This window comes from Dendrobates tinctorius, unplaced genomic scaffold (genome assembly GCF_039654945.1).
Source record: "Dendrobates tinctorius isolate UK_male_01 unplaced genomic scaffold, ASM3965494v1 ptg000019l, whole genome shotgun sequence".
In the NCBI taxonomy this organism is placed as follows: Eukaryota; Metazoa; Chordata; class Amphibia; order Anura; family Dendrobatidae; genus Dendrobates; species Dendrobates tinctorius.
The window spans coordinates 51,032,028-51,056,199 of NW_027361687.1; the positions used below are offsets into that span (position 1 = coordinate 51,032,028).

Consider the following 24,172-nt stretch of genomic DNA (forward strand, 5'->3'; position numbering starts at 1 on the left):
TACATACATACTACATGCTACATACATACTACATACATACCACATATATACTACATACATACTACATACATACTACATGCATGCTACATACATACTACATACATACTACATACATACTACATGCATGCTACATACATACTACATGCTACATACATACTACATGCATACTACATACATACTACATACATACTACATGCATGCTACATACATACTACATGCTACATACATACTACATGCATGCTACATACATACTACATGCTACATACATACTACATATATACTACATACATACTACATACATACTACATGCATGCTACATACATACTACATACATACATGCATGCTACATGCATGCTACATACATAACACATATATACTACATGCATGCTACATACATACTACATACTACATACATACTACATACATACTACATGCATGCTACATACATACTACATGCTACATACATACTACATATATACTACATACATACTACATACATACTACATGCATGCTACATACATACTACATGCATGCTACATACATACTACATGCCACATACATACCACATACATACCACATACATACTACATGCTTCATACATACTACATATATACTACATGCATGCTACATACATACTGCATGCTACATGCATGCTACATACATACTACATACATACTACATGCTACATACATACCACATATATACTACATACATACTACATACAATACATTCATACAATACATACATAGACATACAGTACATATAACATAGAGTAACATACTTACCAATACTTGTCACATTGTTCCCCGAAGCCATTGTCTTTTACGGAATAAATATTAACATAACAAACCACAAAAATACTCACCCACGATCCGAAGCAGTCCACGAGTGTGTCCCACGACGATCTTGGGTAGAGAACTGCAGCATCAGCTGTTGCTGCCGTTCTCTACGGGCTGCAGGAATCCAATGACGGAAGGTAGGTATCCTTCCGCACTGTATTCCTCCGCCACTTAAAAAAAAAAAAGTCCCTAGTCTCACTTTATGCCATTGCTGCGTGGGAAATTCCCACACAGCAATGGCATAAATTGAGACTAGGGACTTTTTTTTTTTTTAAGTGGCGGAGGAATATAGTGCGGAAGGATACCTACCTTCCGTCATTGGATTCCTGCAGCCCGTAGAGAACGGCAGCAACAGCTGATGCTGCAGTTCTCTACCCAAGATCGTCGTGGGACACACTCGTGGACTGCTTCGGATCGTGGGTGAGTATTTTTGTGGTTTGTTATGTTAATATTTATTCCGTAAAAGACAATGGCTTTGGGGAACAATGTGACAAGTATTGGTAAGTATGTTACTCTATGTTATATGTACTGTATGTCTATGTATGTATTGTATGAATGTATTGTATGTAGTATGTATGTAGTATGTATGTGGTATGTATGTAGCATGTAGTATGTATGTAGTATGTATGTAGCATGCAGTATGTATGTAGCATGCATGTAGTATATATGTAGTATGTATGTAGCATGTAGTATGTATGTAGTATATATGTGGTATGTATGTAGCATGTAGTATGTATGTAGCATGCATGTAGTATGTATGTAGCATGCATGTAGTATATATGTAGTATGTATGTAGCATGTAGTATGTATGTAGCATGCATGTAGTATATATGTAGTATGTATGTAGCATGTAGTATGTATGTAGTATGTATGTAGTATGTATGTGGTATGTATGTAGCATGTAGCATGCATGTAGTATGTATGTAGTATATATGTGGTATGTATGTAGCATGTAGTATGTATGTAGCATGCAGTATGTATGTAGCATGCATGTAGTATATATGTAGTATGTATGTAGCATGTAGTATATATGTAGTATGCATGTTGCATGCATGTAGTATATATGTAGTATGTATGTTGCATGTAGTATATATGTAGTATGAATGTAGCATGTATGTAGTATGTAGTATGAATGTAGCATGTATGTAGTATGCATGTTGTATGTATGTAGCATGTATGTAGCATGTAATTTTTTTTTTTTTTTTACATTCAACACATTAGCCGGATGATGGGACTACTACTGTCCCATCATTGGCTAATGTGTCAATCACTGTCATGGTAGCAGGCATCGCCCGATGGGACTTGTAGTCCCATCGGACGATGCCTGCACAGACCCCCGAAGCCTGCACAGCCCCCCGGCAGGCCGGCACAGCCCCCCGGAGCCTGCACAGCCCCCCGGCAGGCCGGCACAGCCCCCCCGGAGCCTGCACAGCCCCCCGGCAGGCTGGCACAGCCCCCCGGCAGGCCGGCACAGCCCACCGGAGCCTGCACAGCCCCCCGGCAGGCCGGCACAGACCCCCGGAGCCTGCACAGACCCCCTGGCAGGCCGGCACAGCCCCCCGAAAGGCCCGTACAGACCCCAGAGAGGCTGTACAAGGGAAAAACAGGATTTTTCTTATTCCGATACCGGAAGTCCCATAGACTTGAATGGGACTTCCGGTATCGGAATCGGCGATACCGATACTTTTTTTTAAGATCGGCCGATCCATTCCGATCCGATACTTTGAAGTATCGGACGGTATCGCTCAACTCTACTCCTCACCCATCTTGTACCACCATTGCCCGACCTCAGAACGGCTTCCCTAACCCAACACCGTACCACGTAAGTTAAACACCAGACATTTTATTGGATAAAATGGCCACAGCAGCCTTTATTGATATAAAGTATAACAATTTTAACAACAAATACCAAACCAGGGGGAGGGGCGATCCTCGAGGCCCCAAACTGTGTCAGCCTCTGATCCATATCCTACACCAACTTGCCACCCCCGGCCAAATCTTGTCTCCAGCCGTTAAGCACCAGCTCAGAGACCTTAAGACTCACCCGGTCAAACTCTGCCATAACTGGCCACGGCTCCCATATTAACTTGTCGGTATCACCAATACCGTTCCCTTCCATGTGATCCACCGAAGGGGGAGTCCAGGACCTTTGCGATCCCCCCCTCCAATCCGCCATTTCTGGCACTACCAACCTCGAGGACCTCCCCCCCACGCCACGCTGCCATGACGAAAGTGCATGTAACTTAGTTAAACACAGACCTCTTTTTTTTTTAAACCCTAACCACTTAATTGACAAGTATAACAACACAAAAGGGGCAGGTGGGTGGGAGCTTGATCACTCTGCTATGGAGCATCTAAAATGGTTGCCCTACCCATGTGACCATCCTCTTTATAATGCTCCCCCTCCCATCTCCCTTCCCTAATCCCTCCTACAATCCCCTAGCCCTATCCCTTTGCACGCACGCACCTAAAACAATTAGCCCTAGCCAGCCCAGGCTTATACCCTTGCTCTCTCACTATCTCGTCCCCTCAGCCTTGTCATGCTGGCCTCCCTTTTAAAAGGCCTGTGGCTCCAGTACGGCCTCACTTGACAAGTGGGTATTCGTGATCCCATCGTTTTCGCTCCTCACCCATCTTGTACCACCATTGCCCGACCTCAGATCGGCTTCCCCAACCCAACACCGTACCACGTAAGTTAAACACCAGACATTGTATTGGATAAAATGGCCACAGCAGCCTTTATTGATATAAAGTATAACAATTTTAACAACAAATACCAAACCAGGGGGAGGGGCGATCCTAGAGGCCCCAAACTGTATCAGTCTCTGATCCATATCCTACACCAACTTGCCACCCCCGGCCGAATCTTGTCTTCAGCCGTTAAGCACCAGCTCAGAGACCTTAAGAGACTTACCCGGCCAAACTCTGCCGTAACTGGCCACGGCTCCCATATTAACTTGTCGGTATCACCAATACCGTTCCCGTCCATGTGATCCACCGAAGGGGGAGTCCAGGACCTTTGCGATCCCCCCCCTCCAATCCGCCATTTCTGGCACCACCAACCTCGAGGACCTCCCCCCACGCCACAGACACAAATGCTCTGACCCCCTCAGACATTTATGTCCCGCCAAACTCTTATGCTTTTTTCAATGGCTTCCTGAATTGCCAGACACCATAAATCAAGGCCTACCGCATTCAGATGAATACCATCCTTCCTCCAGAATTCACCCTCTCCCGACTCCAAATCTGTATGACGTACCACAATTGCTCCATTTCGAACCATGAATCGGGACACTGCTCTATTCAGTTTAACCCTGGCTCTATTAACGCCTTGCACTGATCTAGCGCCGTACCACACCTTCCTTGGAATAATATCCGACCACACTACTAGTAAGCTAGGAAACATGGACCAAAGCCTCAACATATCAAATTTAATATCCCTAAGTAACTCCCTACAAGTGCGCTTAGCCAAATCGTTTCCCCCTAAATGTATCACTAGCACATCCGGTGCCCGGTCCAGTCGAACGAACCTGTGAACCTCAGGTACCAATTGTTTCCATACCATCCCTCTTTTTCCGATCCACCGTAATACTGCCAGTGTTCTTGGCACACCCAGCTGCCTCCCATTCGGGCAAACATCCGCTCTCAGGGCTGCCCAAAATACAAAAGAATGGCCCATAATCCAGGTAAGTAGCGGACCCGTACCTACAAAACAAAAAATCAAGTAATACAACCATAAACTATAACAACACAAACATAGGCCGTTTTTACACCATTAATGGGCGAACATAAGAACAGAATCTCGCAGACTCCCAGCGCCCAATCCTCTTTACTGTCTCTTCACCCAGCCCTCTCCTCGCTGCCTCCATAGCTGCTCCAATTCGAAAGGAATGTCCGCTATAATGTCTTGACGAAATGCCCCCTCTTTCTAGACAACATCTGAATACCGTCACAAACTGGAAACGTGATAAAAAAGAGCCATCATCGTGAACCAACAACGGGTCACATTCATTTCCTACCCCGCTTAAAAAATTCCTTAAGCACCCCACCGGGCATAGCGGGGAACCTCTCACCTCAAAAAGTACCACCCTGCAACCTCTGCCATCAGTATCCATCTTTGATGAACGCAGAAATATTGACATTCTGGCCCCTTGAATCTCCACGTCCCCTCTAAGTAACCCACCCTTGCGCGATTTAGATGGACTGACCAGCTCCCCCAAACGAAAAGCCCCGAAAAATGCCAACGAGAAAGCCATTTTAAACAGCGCTACTTCCCTCCGTGACGTACAAACCTCACTTAAACTCTTGCCTAAACGTAGTAACACCTCAAAAGACACCGGACGCCTACTGTCCGACACCTTCCAGCCTTTCCTACACCCCCTTACCACTTGACGCACCATAAACGACTTTGTTACATCCCGCAAGCCCCTGAACCTAAAACCAAACACCAATCCTGCTAAAAAATTATAAATTTTTGTGACTGACCAACCTGACTCCCAATTGTGGCCTATGAACAAAACTAACTTGTACTCATCCTCTAGTTCCTCGCCTATTCTTTCTTTCCACTCTAGCCAACTTTCCCATGCCTTTTTATAATGAGACCAGGTTCCAGCCGACAGGGACCTAGACAATAAAACCCTCACTGCCCCAAGGGAAGATTCCACAATTCTTCCGGACATTCCATCCTCTTGCAATCCGCTTGAAATCCCGACTCTCGAGCATGTTCCCACTGTGAACAAGAAAAAACTTCAAAACCAAGGTAATCTTCCTCAAGTCTCTCCTCCGCAACAACCCATAGGTTAAAACTCAACCCTGCCCAAACCAAATGCTAAAGAACCTTCATCATGGCTTGATCTGGTGAAGATAGCGAATTGATCGCTCTCAGTGCCCCCACTGACTTGCAGCTGAATCCAATTTTCTTGTTCTTCACCTCCTTTCCCCACACTGATAATGCTACAACTATGGGAAACACTTCGCATAGAACCTGATTGGCCGAAAAACCCTTCTCGATCCAGACACACGGCCACCTTTCTGCCACCACCTCTCCCTGAAAAAACAAACTGAAACCTTGCTCCTCTGCTGATCTTTTCAAAAACCCCAGAGACTCCGCCGACACCTTACGTGCCATCCAGATGGATCTCCCATTGTAGGAATCCAGAAAAAGCGCCCACACCTTTAAATCATCCTTCAATTCTTTCTTCAACCTAATGAAGTGTGATGGTGCCTTAATCCCTGTCGTCGCCAAAGGCAATCTCCGACAAAACGCCCTGCCTATCGGCATGATCCGACACGCGAAGTTCAACTTTCCTAATAATGACTGGACCTCCCGTAACGTAACCTTCTTCAAGCCCCCAACCCGCTTCACCTCAGATTTTATGTCCAATATTTTGTTTTGGATCCTACACTCCATTGCCACTGTATCAATTTCGATACCTAGGAAACTCAATGATGTCACTGGGCCTACCGTTTTTTACGACGCCAAAGGGACCCCGAATTTTTTAGCCACATCCTCCATCGTGTGCAATAACACAGAGCAATCAGGAGACTGTGCCGTACCAACGAACAAAAAGTCATCCAGGTAATGAATACATGACCTGAACCCCGACACCTCTTTTACCGTCCACTCCAAAAAAGTGCTGAATGCTTCAAAATAAGCACATGACAATGAACACCCCATCGGTAAACAACGATCGACGAAGAAATCCCCCTCCCAAAAACAACCTAACAAGTGCATGCTATCAGGATGCACTGGCAACAAGCGAAAAGCCGCCTCAATGTCAGTCAGCCAAACGAGCCCCCTGGCCGCACTCTCTAACCAACTTCATGGCCGCATCAAAGGACGTGTACAAAACCGAACACAGCTGCGGATCTATGCCGTCATTAACCGATAACCCCTTTGGAAATGAGAGGTGATATATCAACCTGAACTTATTCGGCTCCTTTTTTGGCACTACCCCCAAAGGAGACACCCTCAAATTGTCAATGGGAGCAGAGTCAAAAGGGCCTGCCATTCTACCTAAGGCCACTTCTTTGCGTAATTTTTCTGTGACCACCTCCGGGAACTGATAAGCAGATTTCAAATGTTTGGTTGACAGCTTCACCGCAACATCCACAAAGGGGATTTTAAAACCATCCCTGAAACCTTCGCATATAAGCGTCACCGCCTCCGCATCCGGATAACTATTTAGAAAACGCTCCATCTCTGTTAGCCGGACTGGGGTCTCCCCTTTTTTCCGTTCCCTCTGACCCTTTTTGTTTTCCTGCCCCGAAACATTTGGACCTACCATGACTGCCTCCACATGACGAACATTCGTGCTTGAATTTACACTTTGTCCCGAACCTACATGCTCGCTCGTTGAAAGAGAAGCACAGTCCTTTTTGTACTGCCACCGAGTGTCCTGACTGTCCTGAACCCCCGGTTCCCCGCAAGAAAAGGCTGGTAACTCTGCGCTGGCCTGGCTGGCGCCGTCACTCTCATCCATAAAGAAATATCCTTATGGTCCCAGCGAATACTAGGCCTCACTGCTTTTCTTTGACGAAACTGTTCGTCATACCTCAACCATCCCTGTCCCCCATAGACTCTATACGCCTCGCCAATTATGTCCATATAACAGAACAGGGGGGAACAATTCTCTGGCGATTTTTCCCCTATCACGTTGGCTAATATTGCGAAAGCTTGTAGCCAGTTGCTGAATGTGCAGGGGGATAAGTCTAAACCTCCTTTTTTCTTCGTCTTCCTTTTTCGAGTCATCTCTTCTAGCCTTATCTAAATTAAAACGCTCCGGCGGGAGTAAGGAAAAAATCTCTACATACTCCCCTTTCCATATCCGTTCCCTAACCTCCTGCTTCAAATGTGCCCCAAGTGGTCCCTCGAAGGAGACGTACACTTCCCCCTTGGCTGAATCATCCAGCCATACTGACTCTTGTTTATCCTTATCGCCATTATCTCCTGACCGTATCTGATCACCCGACTCTCCCTGTGATCCTAAAAACCTCAGCCCCGACTCCCTGTACCGTGCTGGTCGAACCTGAGGCTCTATCACCGCTGCCTAACCAAGCTGAAACCGAAGATGTTTCACTTTGCACACTTCCCGATTCCCATATTCTAACTAACTCCTTTAAACCTTGCAAGACTACCCCAATACCAGCACTAGCTCCCCCCGGCTACTTCCCCCTGCACATGAGGAGCTAATGACGTTTGCAAAATTGACAATTGTTCTGCCTCACCTGGCTGTCTATGTGCTGTGTTCCCAGAAGCCGCCAGCTCTGGCTCCAGACGTATGCGCTCCGTGATTTGTCCTCCTCTGCTTGCTTGTCTTGCTGAGGCAGTGCTCCCCTCTAGCCGGCCTGGGCTGACCGCTGCGGATGGGGCTGTCGACCCATTGCCACGGGGCCGGCTGGTAACCCCGGATGATCATGATGCTGAAGTAGATCTGCGGTCCCCCGCAGCCGGCCTGGACTGGCCGCTACATATTCCCTGAGACGGTGCTGCTGGCTCGTTGCCATAAGGCATGAATGTAGCCCAAGGCGTGCAGGCTGCTGCCGTAGATCTGCGGTCCCTGACAGCCGGCCTGGACTAGCCGCTGCGTATTCCCCCTGATGAGGCTGCTGGCGTATCACATAGGGACCCCCTTCCCCCCTCCCTCCCATGCCACCATGTCCAAAATCCCCTATTTCCCTCCCCCACCCCCCGTCCCGCTAGGCCCAGCGTACTGCTGGCCGCCATCCGTGCCCTCATGTGCATTAACCCGTGAGTGGGCGGGATTCCCGCGCCCGCACTCACCGGCCGCTCGGCGTTCTCCTGTTCCCGATGTCCGTCCCCGCCGCTGTGCTGCTCCTCCCCTCTGTGGTGTAGCATGGGCTCCCGACCCGGCGCCTGCCGTGACGTCATCCTGCACGGCCGATGAGCGGGCGGGACCACCCAACCTCACACCCGGTAAAGGCGCCTGTGAAGCCGGCCCCGTGTCTGATTGCTCCTGCGCTGAGCCGGGCCAGATGCAAGCGCCCGCGCCTCAGCCGCTTCCGGTCCTGGCCCCCTCTCTTGCCGCGCCGACTGTGTTGAAGGGGAGGCCGACACCTCCCCCCGCTGCGGATCCCGTCTCGCTAATGGATTCCTCCCAGTTCTTGGCTCCCACACACCCGGCCTGCAGCGCGCATTGGGAGCTGGAGGGTCCCTGGAGGCCTTGTCCTCCGAGGCCGTCGCCCGAGATCCTGAGCCTGAGGATCACTGGCTCCTCCTTGAAGCAGGCCCTAGATCGAAGCCTGCAGCCACCCCAGGCCCCTGGAGCTGGCAGCGTCCCTCAATTGCTGTAGTATGAGGTCGACCTCCATATTGTAAGTATGTAGCTTGATCACTATGGGGCACCTAAAATGGTTGCCCTACCCATGTGATTCTTTATAATGCTCCCCCTCCCATCTCCCTTCCCTAATCCCTCCTACAATCCCCTAGCCCTATCCCTTTGCACGCACGCACCTAAAACAATTAACCCTAGCCAGCCCAGGCTTATACCCTTGCTCTCTCACTATCTGGTCCCCTCAACCTTGTCATGCTGGCCTCCCTTTTAAAAGGCCTGTGGCCACAGTACAGCCTCACTTGTCAGCACAAGTATTTGATTTGTACACTTCTGGCCATATTCCGACTAGATGTGTCTGACCTCTTTCAATTCATTTTCATTAAGTGAGCCCACACGTCTAGTCGGCATGTGAACACATATACACCGGCAGGAGAGAATCCTAACAGTGTGCAGTGTGCACTGTGGGAATTCAAAAGTCTGCAGTCACATAGAATGACTGCAGACTCAGCACAACCCATTTACTGCTCCTAACATAAATAAAAACATGAGAACTAGTCAGTATCATAAATAATATTTACATCCAGGTACCTTAGAGGTGATGTTGTCTCTGGAGTTGTTCTCTTTCTTTTCTTCATCTTGTCCAGACCCCATGATGTAGATTCTAGATTGGGGGCAGCAGGGCCCTCACTCCCCTTGGTATCTGAGCTACGTTTTTTCTTACAAGTAATGTAATGTATGTACACAGTGACTGCACCAGCAGAATAATGAGTGCAGCTCAGGGGTATAAATACAGGAAGAGGCGGAGCTTGCTTGCCGTGTGCTCTGTGTGTGCTGCTTGGAGAGAGCTCCTGGGAAGGGAGGTAAAGTTTTCCATCCAGGACTTTTTGTCTGCCCCTTCCCAGGAAAGAAGGCTCATTTGGGGACTGGCCTCCGGGGCTGGGCTCCCAGCTCCCACCTCCCGGTCCAAGCCGGCAGAGGGGTGGGAGGACTCCCTGTGCTGTTCCATCTAAAGTTATGACTATATGCTGATATAGATTGTGTTATGTTACCATTCTTTGTGTTCAGTTTTGCATTTGGTTTGCTGCTACCCTGCTGTCCTTTTTCTGTATAGCTGACTGCAGCTAATTAATTCTAGTACATGCCTTCCACTTCCAGTCAGGTCAGTCCTTCTCTTCCTGCCGGTGGCCATTACTAGTTTCATTTTCTCCTAGGAGAGACACGCTTACCAGGCTGTGAAAAGCATCAGTTTTTTTACCATAATTTCACATACAAATCTGTTGCTCACCTTGCTGCATCTTGCCGTACCACCTTGGTCGTTATACCTGCATTTCTGGAGAAGTACTGCATTACCATTCATACGCTGTATGTCCAGATTTCCAATAAACAAGTCTGGACTTCACAATATCTGGTGTGTATCATCTCTCCGGATGCATGAACAGCAAAACAGCAACAATGGTCCTGTCTGCTCTGCATTGAGGAAACGGAAGGTAGGAATCTCTACCAACTCCAACCAACTACACCTCCATTCGCCTCATGTGGGACAGAACAGTCAAAAAACTGCGTTGAAGCCCAGCAAAAAATCACCCTAATATCCTAACCCGTCTGCCCTCTCACATACTGCAGCCCTGCTCTACTAAGAAACTCTGCAGTGTCACCCCGGACTGTATTGTGCATAGAGACTGTCTGTATATTATACAACATCGCTGCAGATTGTCAGACTGCAAAACCCCACAATTCTCTAAAAACACATTGGGGATCTCGTCAGGACGTCTTAACTAAGCTGCACTGCGATTTCCAGCCCCCAATTCAAAAGTTCAGTTTCTAAAAGAGACAGCGCACCTTAAATCAAAATGGCTAAAAAGACCCTGCACAGTCTCCCACTGCTGAAACAGAGCAAATACAACCCGATACTGTCCATTATGAAGAGGGGGAAACAAAGCCAGCTTCAGAAACAGACCAAGACTCACGACCAAAACGCTCTGTCAAACCAACCATAAAGGCTGTCGAAAACTATCACAATATGAAGGATGAGTTCAATGACAACCTGGACGACCTATGGGAACGAGTCACCTCCCTCATGTCAAGCATCCAACGCCACAAAAATGATGCAGCGAGTCTACAGGACACTATAAAACGGCTAGACACGGCCCACGGAAGATACAAGAGACTATTTGCAAGGTACGTTGCCTTCCTAAAAGACTCTAATATTGATGAAGCCTCATCAGAATTAAGCAAAGTGGATTACACAGAAAGAGAAATGGACGCCGCTGTGCAAGACGCCAAAGATAAAGCGGAGCTCCGTGTTGCTCATCTGCAAGAATCAAGATCCCACAGGTCAGGCTCATCCAGACACTCTGCTCGGTCATACAAATCATCCTGCTCAAGAACTTCAGCCCTCAGCGACAGAATCTTAGAGGCCCGTTTAAATGCAGAGGGATCCAAACTAAGACGTTCCTACATGGAAAAGAAAGCGGAGGCAGAAGCCAAGAAAGCTGAAGTGGAGGCAGAAGCCGAGAAGGCAGAGGCTCAATCAAAAATTCATCAAACACAAATGGAGGAAGAAATCGCGCTAGCCGAAGTAAAAATACTCGAGCAAGCAATGAATCAAAACCTCGACCCGATTTGCCTACCACCACTGGAAGAAGAGGACCCAGCCGTCCGTACCAGTGATTACGTGCTGAAACAGATATCTGCAGCACACACCTTCTCCAGCGACGTTCAACCCAACAATGTGGAAACATCCAAGTCAGCCCAACTTACTGTGCCAGTGTTACCCACAGCATCTGCAGAGACCCAAGACCAACGCCATGATGTGTCTCCTCAGGTGCTGCAATCACCACAAGACGACCACAAGATTCACTCCAGTCCATCTCCACAGTTCAAGCCGCAGTCATCAAAATCTCCAGAGGTTAAACCACAGCTCAACCCTGCAGCAACATCATTCTACCCGGGAACAATTCACCCTTCCACGCCACACAGCTTATACGCCCGAGAGGCAACACAAGCTAACATGGTAACAAGGAGAGAAGGATTGGATATGCCCAAGTTAGCCATGTTTATGGTGAGCAAAGATCTATTCAGCACCAGCCTCTCAAAGTTTGACGACTGCGCAGAGAACTACAGAGCCTGGAAAGCAACCTTCAATGCAACCGTTGCTGACCTCAACCTATCTGCAGAATGGGAGCTCGACCTCATGGTAAAATGGTTGGGTCCTGACTCCACAAACCGTATCAAGAGTCTTCGGACCGTCTACGTGGGGCAAGCGGAAGCAGGTCTCGCTGCTGCTTGGCTGAGGCTCGAAAGAACCTATGGCAGCTCTGAGGCCATAGAAAAGTCCCTATTCAAGAGACTGCAGAACGTTCCAAGGATCAACCTTAAGGAAGCCCACAAGCTTCTGGACTTAAGCGATCTGCTTATGGAGCTGGAACTTGCAAAAAGAGACCCGCGTCTGTCTGGATTGTGCTACCTGGACACCGCCCATGGGGTGAACCCAATCGTCTCAAAGCTGCCACATAGTCTGCAAGTGAAGTGAGCAGTATGCGTTTCCAGGTACAAAAGGTCACATGATGTCACCTTTCCTCCATTCAATCAGTTCTGCAAGTTTGCTTATGAACAGGCCCAAATGAGGAACGACCCTAGCCTAGACTTCCTGGAGTCTAACACTACAGCTCCAGCAACACCGTCATCAAGGTATGAAAGCGTCTCACATAGACGCAAGGACTTGAGGAGCAGTATAAGTGTCAGAAAGACTAACCTGCCACTACCTGCAGTAACTGCCGATAAACAGTACACTATTCCATCGAGAGATACTGTAAGTCTTTCAATCGTGAGTGTCCCATTCACAAAAAATCACACTCACTGAAAAAATGTAGAGGCTTCAGGTCCAAAACTATGCAGGAGCGCAAGAAAATCCTCAGCGAACTTGGGGTATGTTTCAAGTGCTGCGCCTCATTAGAACACATGGCCAAGGACTTTAAATTTGCCATTAAGTGTGGAGTGTCATAGTGACAAACACCCATCAGCTTTGCATCCAACCTCAGCCACCAGCAGGCGCAGTTACCTCTAGTCCGGCTACAAGCCATGGCGAGGAGCCACAGAATACCGCCAATTCTACCATGGCTGTCTCCTGCTCATGCTCAGAGGTATGTGGGGAGAGCCAAAGTGATAAATTCTATACCAGGATATGCCTAATCAGAGTTTATCCAGAAGGGCAACCAGAGAAGGCAGTAAAAATGTATGCCATCATTGACGATCAGAGCAATCGATCCCTAGCTGGAACTAAGTTCTTTGAAGCCTTTGGAATCAAGGGACCAGCAACGCCATATACTCTGAACACTTGCTCAGGCCGCATAGAGACTAGCGGCAGAAGGGCACAAGGTTTCATTGCTTCTCCTGTCAACGGAGGCGTAGAAATACCCTTACCTACGCTAATCGAATGCGATCAAATACCCAGCCAAAGGAATGAGATTCCTACCCCAGAAGCTGCGTTCCACCAACCACACCTAAGGCACCTAGTCAGCGTTATCCCACCTATGGATTCAGATGCTGAAATCCTACTTCTGCTCGGCAGAGACAATTTAAGGATACATAAGGTCCGCCAACAGTGTAATGGTCCTGACTATGCCCCCTACACACAGAGACTCGACTTGGGGTGGGTAATCATAGGAAATGTGTGCTTGGACCGAACAAGAGTCGATTCCTTTAAGACCTATGTATGCAGGGACGGACGAACTACTTTCTGAAAACCATGCCCTCATCACTATGAGGTGAAAGAGAAGCCTCCAGATTCTGTACAGCTGCCTGATGTCATTCCTTCTCCCTATCCAGGCGACTTGGGAAGATCAGTGTTTCATACAACTAAGGATGACAACAAAGTAGCCCTGTCAATGGAAGACAAGGAATTTGTCAGGATAATGGACAATGAGTTCCTTAAGGACAAGACCAATCACTGGGTTTTTCCCCTACCCTTCCGAGCTACCAGGGTAAGACTCCCGAACAATCGTGAACAAGCCTTGTCCAGATTCATCTCTCTCCAGTGCACACTTAGCAACAAACCGGAGATGAAAGAACACATTGTCAGCTTTATGAGCAAGATATTCCGGAATAACCATGCGGAGCCAGCGCCAAAGAAAAATGAGGAGTGCTGGTACCTACCCTCATTCGGAGTATATCACCCACGGAAACCTAAGCAAATTAGAGTTGTCTTTGATTCAAGCGCCAAACATCAAGGTGTATCTCTCAACGATGTCCTCCTCATGGGCCCTAACCTTACAAACAATCTAGTAGGTGTGTTGATGAGGTTTCGGAAAGAGCCCATCGCCATCACCGCCGACTTTGAACAGATGTTCCACTGTTTCATAGTCAGAGAGGATCATAGGAATTTCTTCAGGTTCCTGTGGTACAAGGACAATGACAAATGACAATGACAAAGAGATGGTGGAGTATCGCATGAGGGTGCACGTATTCGGGAACAGCCCTTCCCCAGCAGTGGCAACCTATGGCCTGCAGAGAACCGCTCAAGGAGAGACCGAATATGGAACAGAAGCCAGAGACTTTGTAGAGAAAGACTTCTATGTAGATGATGGACTAAAATCTCTACCCACAGAAGAAGCGGCTATCGATCTACTCAAGAGGACCCAAGGTATGCTGTACCAAGCTAAGCTTAGATTGCACAAAATTGCTTCAAACAGCCAGACTGTCATGAGAGCCTTTGATTCAAGTGACCACGCACCAGGATTCAAGGACATTGACCTGGGACCAGACTGTCCACCTGTGCAGAGAAGCTTAGGCTTGAGGTGGAACCTGTCAGTCGACACCTTCAGTTTCCAAATCAACTGTGCAGACAAACCATTCACGAAACGTGGTGTCCTGTCAGTGGTGAATAGCTTATACGACCCACTGGGGTTCGTAGCACCAATTACCATACAAGGTAAATCCCTTCTGAGACAGCTTTCCGAAACTGTCAAGGACTGGGATGCCCCACTCCCTCCTGAGAAGGAACCAAAATGGGAAACCTGGAAGCAGTCTTTGTGTGCCTTGGATGAGATCCACATACCGAGATGCTACGCCAGAACCTCACTTGCTGCTAGCACTAGGACGGAACTCCATGTGTTCTAAGACGGATCCACAGAAGCCATTGCAACTGTCGCATACTTGAAGGTGACGGGTCCCGACAAACAAGATCACGTTGGATTCGTCTTCGGCAAGGCTAAGTTGGCTCCCAAGCCTGACCACACTATTCCCAGGCTTGAACTCTGTGCGACCGTGCTTGCAGTAGAACTCGCAGACTTTATACAGCACAAGCTGGACACCAACATAGATGATGTGCCATACTACAGTGACAGTAAGGTTGTCTTAGGTTACATCTACAACCAAACAAGGCGCTTCAACGTGTACGTCAGTAACCGCATCGAGAGAATAAGGAGGTCTTCCAAACCTGAACAATGGCACTATTTCCCATCTGAACTTAATCCAGCTGACCATGCCACTAGACCTATGACTATAAGGTCCTTTGCTAACTTCTTGGCTTTCAGGTCCTAAGTTTCTGTTGGAACAGAAGGGAAGTGAACATGTCCAGGAAGTCTTCAGCATCCAGGATCCGGATGGCGATCCAGAAGTCCGCTCCGAGGTCAGTGCTTTGGCGACGAACACTAAACCAACCACCAGCCTCGGTTGGCAGCGCTTTGAATGCTTCTCCAATTGGCTGAGACTCGTCAAGACTATAGCAAGGTTAGTCCACATTGTGAGATCTTATCACAACTCACTTGGAGACAAAGACTGTCACGGCTGGCACATCTGCCGTAAACCACTCTCTGCTGAGGACATTTCTCACTGTGAGTCCCTTATAATAGGTTACGTCCAGCAGAGCGTATTCAGTACTGAATGGGAATGCCTACACCACAAACAGCAGATCCCTCTGAAAAGCCCCATTGCCCACTTGAATCCAGTAATGGACGGCTTCGGTTTGCTGAGAGTCGGTGGTCGTTTAACTGAAGCCAAGATTGTGGCTTCAGAGCAACATCCTTGCATCATTCCCAGTAAACATCATATCACTGATCTACTGATCTGGCACTTTCATGAAAACACCAAGCACCAAGGCAGGCAGATCACAGAAGGCAAGTTACGGTCTGCAGGGCTTTGGATCATAGGTATGAAAAGACGTGTAGCAGGATCACTACATCGCTGTGTGCAATGTCGGAAAACCAGAGGAAAACAGGTACATCAACAAATGGCCGACCTGCCCTCTGACAGACTGAGTGCCGAACCGCCTTTCACATATATTGGCCTAGATGTCTTTGGGCCATGGATGGTATCTGCACGCAGAACTCGAGGTGGCCACACCAACAACAAATGTTGGGCCGTACTATTCACTTGCATGAGTGTCCGTGCCGTCCACATAGAGGCAATAGAGTCTATGGACACATCCAGCCTGATCAACGCTCTCGCGGTTTCTAAGCGATAAGAGGAGCGGTGAAACAGTTGAGGTCTGACCGTGGAAGCAAGTTCATCGGTGCATGTCGAGAGCTGGATATTGACATCAAGCCAATTCAGGATCAGCTGGCAGAAAGAGGTTGCACCTGGATCTTCAATCCTCCGCATAGTTCTCACATGGGAGGTTCCTGGGAAAGGATGATCGGGATCTCACGCAACATCCTGAATTCTATGTTTATGGACGTAAACTCTTCAAGGCTTACGCATGAGACCTTGGTTACTCTTCTGGCTGAAGTTTCTGTCATAATCAACTCAAGATCACTTGTCCCAGTGTCCATGGATCCCGAAAAACCGACCATTCTTACGCCAGCTACTCTTCTCACCCAAAAGATCGGGAACCCGCTAACAGTTAGTGGAGAGTCAACTCACGCAAACACCTACCAGAAACAGTGGAAACGTGTACAGTACCTTGCTGACTACTTCTGGAACTGGTGGAGAAAGGAATATCTCGTGACTCTCCAAGGAAGAAGAAAATGGCGACAGAATAAACCGAACTTGAAAGAAGGAGACGTGGTACTAATGAAAGAACAACAAGCCCAAAGGATCAACTGGCCTATGGGAATCGTTACAAAGACTTTCCCTAGTCAAGACGGTAGGGTCCGGAAGGTGGAGCTGAAGGTCCTTAGGAAAGGCGAGCCTAAGATATTTCAGAGGCCATTCCACGAGCTCGTATTGATACTACCAATTGAGGACATTCCGGTACAATGAACCACGAAGAGAACACTGCCCTACTACTTCATCCATTGGATTACCGTTGGGTTGGAAACAGTTTGGCCTAGTGCGGCTTCTCCGATCCGAAGATGGGTTTTCATTGGATTGTCACAGGAACTGACCGTCATCTACCTCGTTTTGAAGTTGTTATTGTTGCATGCATATTTGTGTTTCCTTTCTAGGTTATTGAACTTTATTTAAACAAAAAACAATAATATAGTGAAATCCCTTATGGAATTTCAGACGGGGAGTGTGCTGTTCCATCTAAAGTTATGACTATATGCTGATATAGATTGTGTTATGTTACCATTCTTTGTGTTCAGTTTTGCATTTGGTCTGCTGCCACCTGCTGTCCTTTTTCTGTATAGTTGACTGCAGCTAATTAATTCTTATACATGCCTTCCACTTCCAGGTCAGATCAGTCCTTCTCTTCCTGCCGGTGGCCATTACTAGTTTCATTTTCTCCTGGGAGAGACACGCTTACCAGGCTGTGAAAGGCATCAGTTTTTTTTACCATAATTTCACATACAAATCTTTTGCTCACCTTGCTGCATCTTGCCATACCACCTTGGTCGTTATACCTGCATTTATGGAGAAGTACTGCATTACCATTCATATGTTGTATGTCCAGATTTCCAATAAACAAGTCTGGACTTCACAATATCTGGTGTGTATCATCTCTCCGGATGCATGAACAGCAAAACAGCAACAATGGTCCTGTCTGCTCTGCATTGAGGAAACGGAAGGTAGGAATCTCTCACAACCCCAATCAACTACACCTCCATTCGCCTCATGTGGGGACAGAACACTCCCAATCCGGCTAGGGTCACGAGATCTGGCCAAGGATCAAGCAAGGGATCCAGCATGAGGACCCGTAGGACCCCTGTGGCCATAACCGTAGCGGCTCTTTCCCCCGGAGGTAGGCCGAGTATGAGCAGGGGTGCGTCGGCTATGGTTCCCACATCCATGCGCACCTCTGTGAGTATGAGGACACCTCAAGAAAGCTAAAATCCCTCTGGGGGGAGTTGAGGGCAGCTAAGGAGAGGTCTGACAGGGCCGCTGGCAATAAGAAGGCCGAGCTATCCACTGCCGTCAGGAAGCTAAAAAAATCCATACAAGACCTGGAAAGCCAGAGATGTGAGATCCTGGCCGGCAGCTGGCCCTTCTGTGAAAAGCTGGAGAACGACAACCGGTTCAGAGCCACGACCGGTGGGACTCCGGAGGGGCCACGGAGCTCCGGCCAGGCAGTGGAGGAAGATGAGGAAGAGGAATACGAGGAGGAGGTCGTGCCCTACCCACCACCTGGTGGCCTGGGAAGAGATCTCCAGGCGTCGCATAGTGTGATAGCCCCCGAGCAAGTGGCTCTCCCGTCAGATTCTGGCCCTTCAGAGGGCAGCGGGAGTGAGGGGGGGATGAGGATGGTGGTAGTAGTAGTATTGAGGGGGGCTGCCTCGTCGTGCAGTGGATCTGGCAGATCGAGTCCCCGGTCCGTTTAAACCAGCTGAGGTTCGGGGAAGAGATCTGCAAAGATGAGGCAACCAGGAGGGGGATGAAGAGAGAGGCTAAGAAAAAGGAATAAGAAGAAGACATCTATTGTGCAGAAATTTGTGTATGTCCCCCTCTGAGGCCCCCCAGCCTTGCTGTGCAGAATCCGCTACCCACCCCGGCTCGGGCTCTGTTGTGGGTCCGCAGCAAAGGAGCGGGGAGATTACAGGCCATAACACGCAGGGCGCTGCCTCTGTTTGTGGTAATGGAGGGGGTAGTGATGTGTCTAATATGGTGCATGAAGTGGAGGGTGGCCCGGTGGTGGGCAAGAGAGTGACAGCCGGGACTGGATCTCCAGCGGTGAACGCTGGGGTGTCTGGGTCCCCCATGGATCCGTTAAAGCTGGATCGCTTCTCGAGACCCAGGCACCTAGTAAAGTGAAGGGAGAGGGGCCTGCGGCTCCTGCAGAGTTGGCTCATAAAAAGAAAATAGTGGGGTTGGCTCCCTTGGCAGGGTCTGCGGTGAAGTTGGGGCCCCCTGAGCTGGGGGCCCCACCACTGGTGGACGCTAAGGGGGAGCAACCTAGCCTGGGGCCGGCCGCTGGAGTTGCTGTGGCCAGGCTGTTTGTGGCCCAGGGTGTGGTAGTGGGGGGCGCTGTGCCCCAGGGGACTGGTGCCGCCGGGGGGGCCCTGGGGGTGGACCCGGCTCTGAGTCAGCTCTGGGGGTCCCCGTGCGGCCGGTCTTGGGGGCGTGGCCTCCTAGGCACCTGCTGCCCAAGTGGGTGCTGCTTTGGGTAGCTGTGCTATGCGGCTGGAGGATGGGGGCATGGCTTCCCAACCGAAGAAAGAAAATGATCTTAGCTGCGGTCAGCAATGGAGCAGGGACTGCAGCTGCAGCAGACAGCAGCAAGGGCGCTTGCCTGGTGGGGTCCCCTGAGTCTGGGGACTTACCTGCGGTGGGGGCTCCGGCGACAAGGCAGGATGGAGCTGGAGGCAGGACTGCTCCTGGCTTCCTCCCTGCCAGTGAGGAAGGAAGCTCTGTGCATGCTGTAGGGGCAGTGCTGCTTAAACCCTATGGCAGCATGACCCTTAAAGGGAAAGCAACACTATGAGTGCAGAACCCCCGGCAGGGAAGATGCCACCAGTAGGTGGCGGTAGCAGTGGGGAAACAATCAAACCTGGAAATACCCAAAAAGTGTGGCAAAATGATATTGACTCCAGTGTGCATGTGAGTGAGAGTGGGGTGACTGATGGAATGGATGAGGAGGCTGTGGGTATGGAAGTGTCTGTGGCTGAGGATGCGAGTGGCAGTGTGTCTAAGGTGGCAAGTGTGAATGGGGTGGCAAGTGTGAATGGGGTGTCTGATGGTAGTGGGAGGAGGGGGAGGGGGCCGGTCCATCTTCCCCCCACCCACTGGTCCTCTGAGTTATTTGGGGGGTGGTGGCTGGAGCCTTGGGGTCTAGTCAGGGGGTTAACTCGCCTCTGGACCTCAGGGATAGCGTCTTGCAGCGCCATTTCCTGGAGGCCCTCAAAAAGGGAGAACGGACCATCAAAGTAGAGGGAAGAGAGGAGGACTTAGCCTTTTGGCTGGATAGATACAACCTGGCTGCCTTCCTAGATAAAAGGGAGCTGGAAACAGTTTGGTCCCTCCCGACAGCAGGGCAGGGGGTGGCCAGGCGGAATATGGTCCATCTTCGGTTGGAGGGCAGTGAAGCGTGCCTGCCAAGGGCAAGGGTTGTGGTGCTCCTTCTGAAGATGGACTTCAGGGCGACGGACATCTTTGCCCTGATTCATCCGTTAGGCACCTCCTTCTTTGATGTCAGTTTTGTTCAGCCAGAGGGCTTAGAGCTCTTCTGATCAAATTTTGAACTGGTAAAGGGGGAGCCTGGCTGACGAGACTTTGCCATACAGGCAGTGTCTCACCAAAATAGTGTAAAGAGGGTGACCGTTCTGACAAGTAACGAGTCACTCTCTGGGGTCGACATCATGACGTGGCTTTCCCGTTATGGGGAAGTCACGGAGGTCCCTAAGAAAAATAGCGATGAGTTTGGCATTTGGTCAGGTGGCTGGACCTTCATGGTAAAGTTGAAGGTTTCAGGAGGTGCGGTCACCCACATCCCCTCCTCAGCATTTCTGGGGAGGGACAGAATCCAGATCTTCTACCAGGGGCAACTGAAGGTCTGCCACAGGTGCGGGGATCCCTGCCACTTCAGAGCAGGTTGCAAGGTGCAGAAGTGTGCATTGTGTGGTGGGGTAGGCCATCTTGCCGCGGCCTTTGGTGACATTAGGTGTCACCTGTGTGGTGACCTAGGTCACCGGTATAGCTGCTGCCCCAATTCCTTTTCCAGCACCATCTCTGGCCCAGCAGGGGGGAGCCAAGGGGGGGTCCTGGTGGTGCAACTTCTGCTGGTGCTGAGGTTACAGGCATGATGGGAGCTGAGGGGTCAGTGAGGAAAGGCAAGGCTGGTACATCTGCCCACCAGTGGTAACAGGTGAGGCGCCGTAAGGGCAGGGGTAGGATAAGTCTCAGGCAACTGGGGTGATGACTGCCCCCACCCTGGAGGCGGTAGCCGAAGCCTCTGAGGCCCTGGGGAGATGGCGGGGAGCGAGGAGGTCCGGTGGATGGAGAGGGAGTAGTTGGCTGCTTCTGATAACTCTTTCCAGTATGAAAGTCTGGATGAAGGTGGAGCAGCCTAAAAAAACAGGTGACAATCGTACCGGTAAGAGTCGGAAGAAGAGGAAGAACAAGGCTAAAAAATCTAATGCCCCTGTAAGGGGGTGAAGCATAAGAAGGACAAGAAAGGGTTTACCTCCTTTGCTCCATGCCCGGAACCATATAGCTGCGCAGTAGGGTTGCCAGGGGGAAGACTCTTGGACCTGGACTGACTGCATCATGGGCCTGTCAGTAGCAGTGGGGAGGAGGAAGTGGTGCTGCACAGAAAGTAATCCGGGCAGAGAGCGGGAAAATCATGCGCGCAGACCTCAGAGCAGCTTGGGCAGCGGTCAGGACAAGACACAGCCGCGCTCCGGGAAGGAGAGAGAACTCCCGTTCAGAGGGCAAATACCGGGGGACTGCACATAAAGACTGCATCACGTGACTACGTGGAACCGGAGTCTGTAGTAGGGGTGCGTCCTGACCCCCGTGTAGAGATAGTGGCTCGTGCAGAGACAGCAGCCCATGCAGAGACAGCGACCTGTGCAGAGATAGTGGCCCGTGCAGAGACAGCAGCCCGTACAGAGACAGTGACCCGTGCAGAGATAGTGACCCCCACACGAAGCCCCAGCGCCCGTGGTGTTAGTGCAGAGCCCCTGATTCCTGTGGAGAGACTTAACTATAGTGTTGGAGCGAAGGACTCGGAGCAGGGGGGACCCCGTTTGCCTCATACCCCCTCTGGCTCCCACAGTAACCACTGAGACCCCGGCTGGGGATTATTAAAGACCACAAAGATCACAGAGACTGGAGACAAGTGCCGCTGTTGTTTGGCGCCAAAGTGGGAGAAGTTCGACCCTGCAATCAAGTCCTCTTCAGACTGATAAGTTCTTTCCAAGAGATACCATTTATGATTGTTCATACCGTTTGCCTATCTGATAACCTGTTTCACTTTTCTAATACTCGCACTGTTATATTGCCAGTGTTAATCCCTGTAAATAAACCCCCCTTTAACTATTGGTCCGTCTGTTCCATGGTGACATACCCAACACCTGCACATTGTTACACCCCCCGACCGCTAGGGTGCCTACAGAAGGGCTCACTGGCTCCCCTCTGATCCCCCTCTCCAATCGGTTGCAAGCCCTCGATGACTCTGCTGTGTCGGAGGTTGGGGGTGAGGGGCTGGACGCAACATCTGGGGTGCCATCGGGAAGTGGCGAGGTCCATCCTCCAGGGGATTCACACTCCTCTGGGGGGACAACCTCGGGGTCTAAGGCGAGGAACCTAGTTCTGGGAAGGAGGCGTCCAGTGCTGTAAAGGAGGATATGGACACCTCGGTGTCTTTAAAGAGGAGGGGTGAGTTGGGCTCCTCCTCAGAGGGGCAGAGGAAATCTGGTTGTACGGTTAAAAAACAGGCTGTCTAACTCAATCACCCATGATGGCGGAACCTACCCCGTTGACTCTGGCATCGATTAATGTCGGCAGCATAAAGTTGGATATGGCTAGATTTACGGCCTTTGATTTTTTCATCCGGGTTGAGGCTGATATTTTATGTTTGCAGGAGACCAGACTAACGGACCTGGGGTCCATCTACAAAGCAAAGAGGGCATGGAGGAGTGGGCCCTCATACTGGTCTCTTGCAGCCGAACCGTATAGCGGGGTAGTGGTCCTTTTTAAGACCACGGAGGTGGAATGCAGATGGGTGATCGAGGTAGAAATGGGGAGATGTTTGGTACTTGATGTCTTCATGAGGGGACAGGAGCTTCGGCTCATCAATATCTATGGCCCGCAAACCAAGTGGGTCCATAAATGTCTCTTCCTGAGGATCAAGCCCTATCTTTTTACGAGCCGGCAAGTGGTCTTCGGTGGGGATTTTAATACTATTACCAGACTCCGTGATACCGGAGGCCCCGGAGACCGGCTGGCTTAAGATAGCGTAGCCTTGAATAGCATAGTAATCGAAGCTCGCCTGGTGGATGTCCATGTCCGGCATACCCCAGGTCATGGAGGTTTCACCTTTTATAAAGGAAGCAGTAGGTCTAGGATAGGTTTTTTTAAAGGATGAAGCCATCTCTTCTGCAGTGTCCGCTGTTGAGGTGGAGTTCTCCAATCACTGTTTAATTTTCTTCACTTTGAATGTTACAGAGAATCCCCGGATGGGAAGAGGCCTATGAAAGCTGAATTCGTCCCTTCTGGAAGAAGCGAAAGTAAGACAGTCCTTTGAGGAATTTCTTCAGAGCCAGGTACCTCTCTTGGGTCTTTGTAGCAGTAAGTCTGAATGGTGGGAAATCTTCAAAAGAAGGGTCTCAAGGTTCTTCCATCAGCTCTCGAGCCTCAGGGGCCTGAACTGGTACCGCCTGTATCGGCAGCTGGGGAGGAAACTCGAGCAGCTCGTCTCAACTGGAGGGGACCGAGAGGAAATCTCCAGGGTGAAGACCTTGCTCAAAGGGTGCCAGTATGATAGGCACACATCTTTGGTTTTTGAGAGGGATTTCGGGAGGTACCGCTCACCCGACCCTTACAGAAACTGCAGGTTGTCAGTGAATTGTAAGATGGTGACAGGACTGATCGACAGTACGGGGTCTCTGAACAGATCCAAATTAGGGATCCTGGAGGTCGTCAGATCCTTCTACTCGCACTTCTTGGGGAGGAGGGATCCTGATTGGGATGAGATGTCGGCTTTCCTGGCTGAAACCATCCCTG

At 49.7% G+C, this 24,172-nt stretch overlaps 1 protein-coding gene across 1 annotated transcript; it reads right to left on the reverse strand.

The window, feature by feature from the left end:
* Window positions 1-4,549: 4,549 nt before the first annotated feature.
* Window positions 4,550-7,126, reverse strand: LOC141082636 (uncharacterized). The gene is made up of 2 exons (XM_073566588.1): window positions 6,856-7,126; window positions 4,550-5,568 (listed from the first exon to the last, which is right to left on the reverse strand). Exons 1-2 carry the CDS (start codon window positions 7,124-7,126, stop codon window positions 4,607-4,609), a joined length of 1,233 nt encoding a protein of 410 aa, XP_073422689.1. The 3' UTR covers window positions 4,550-4,606.
* Between the last annotated feature and the right edge of the window lie 17,046 nt (window positions 7,127-24,172).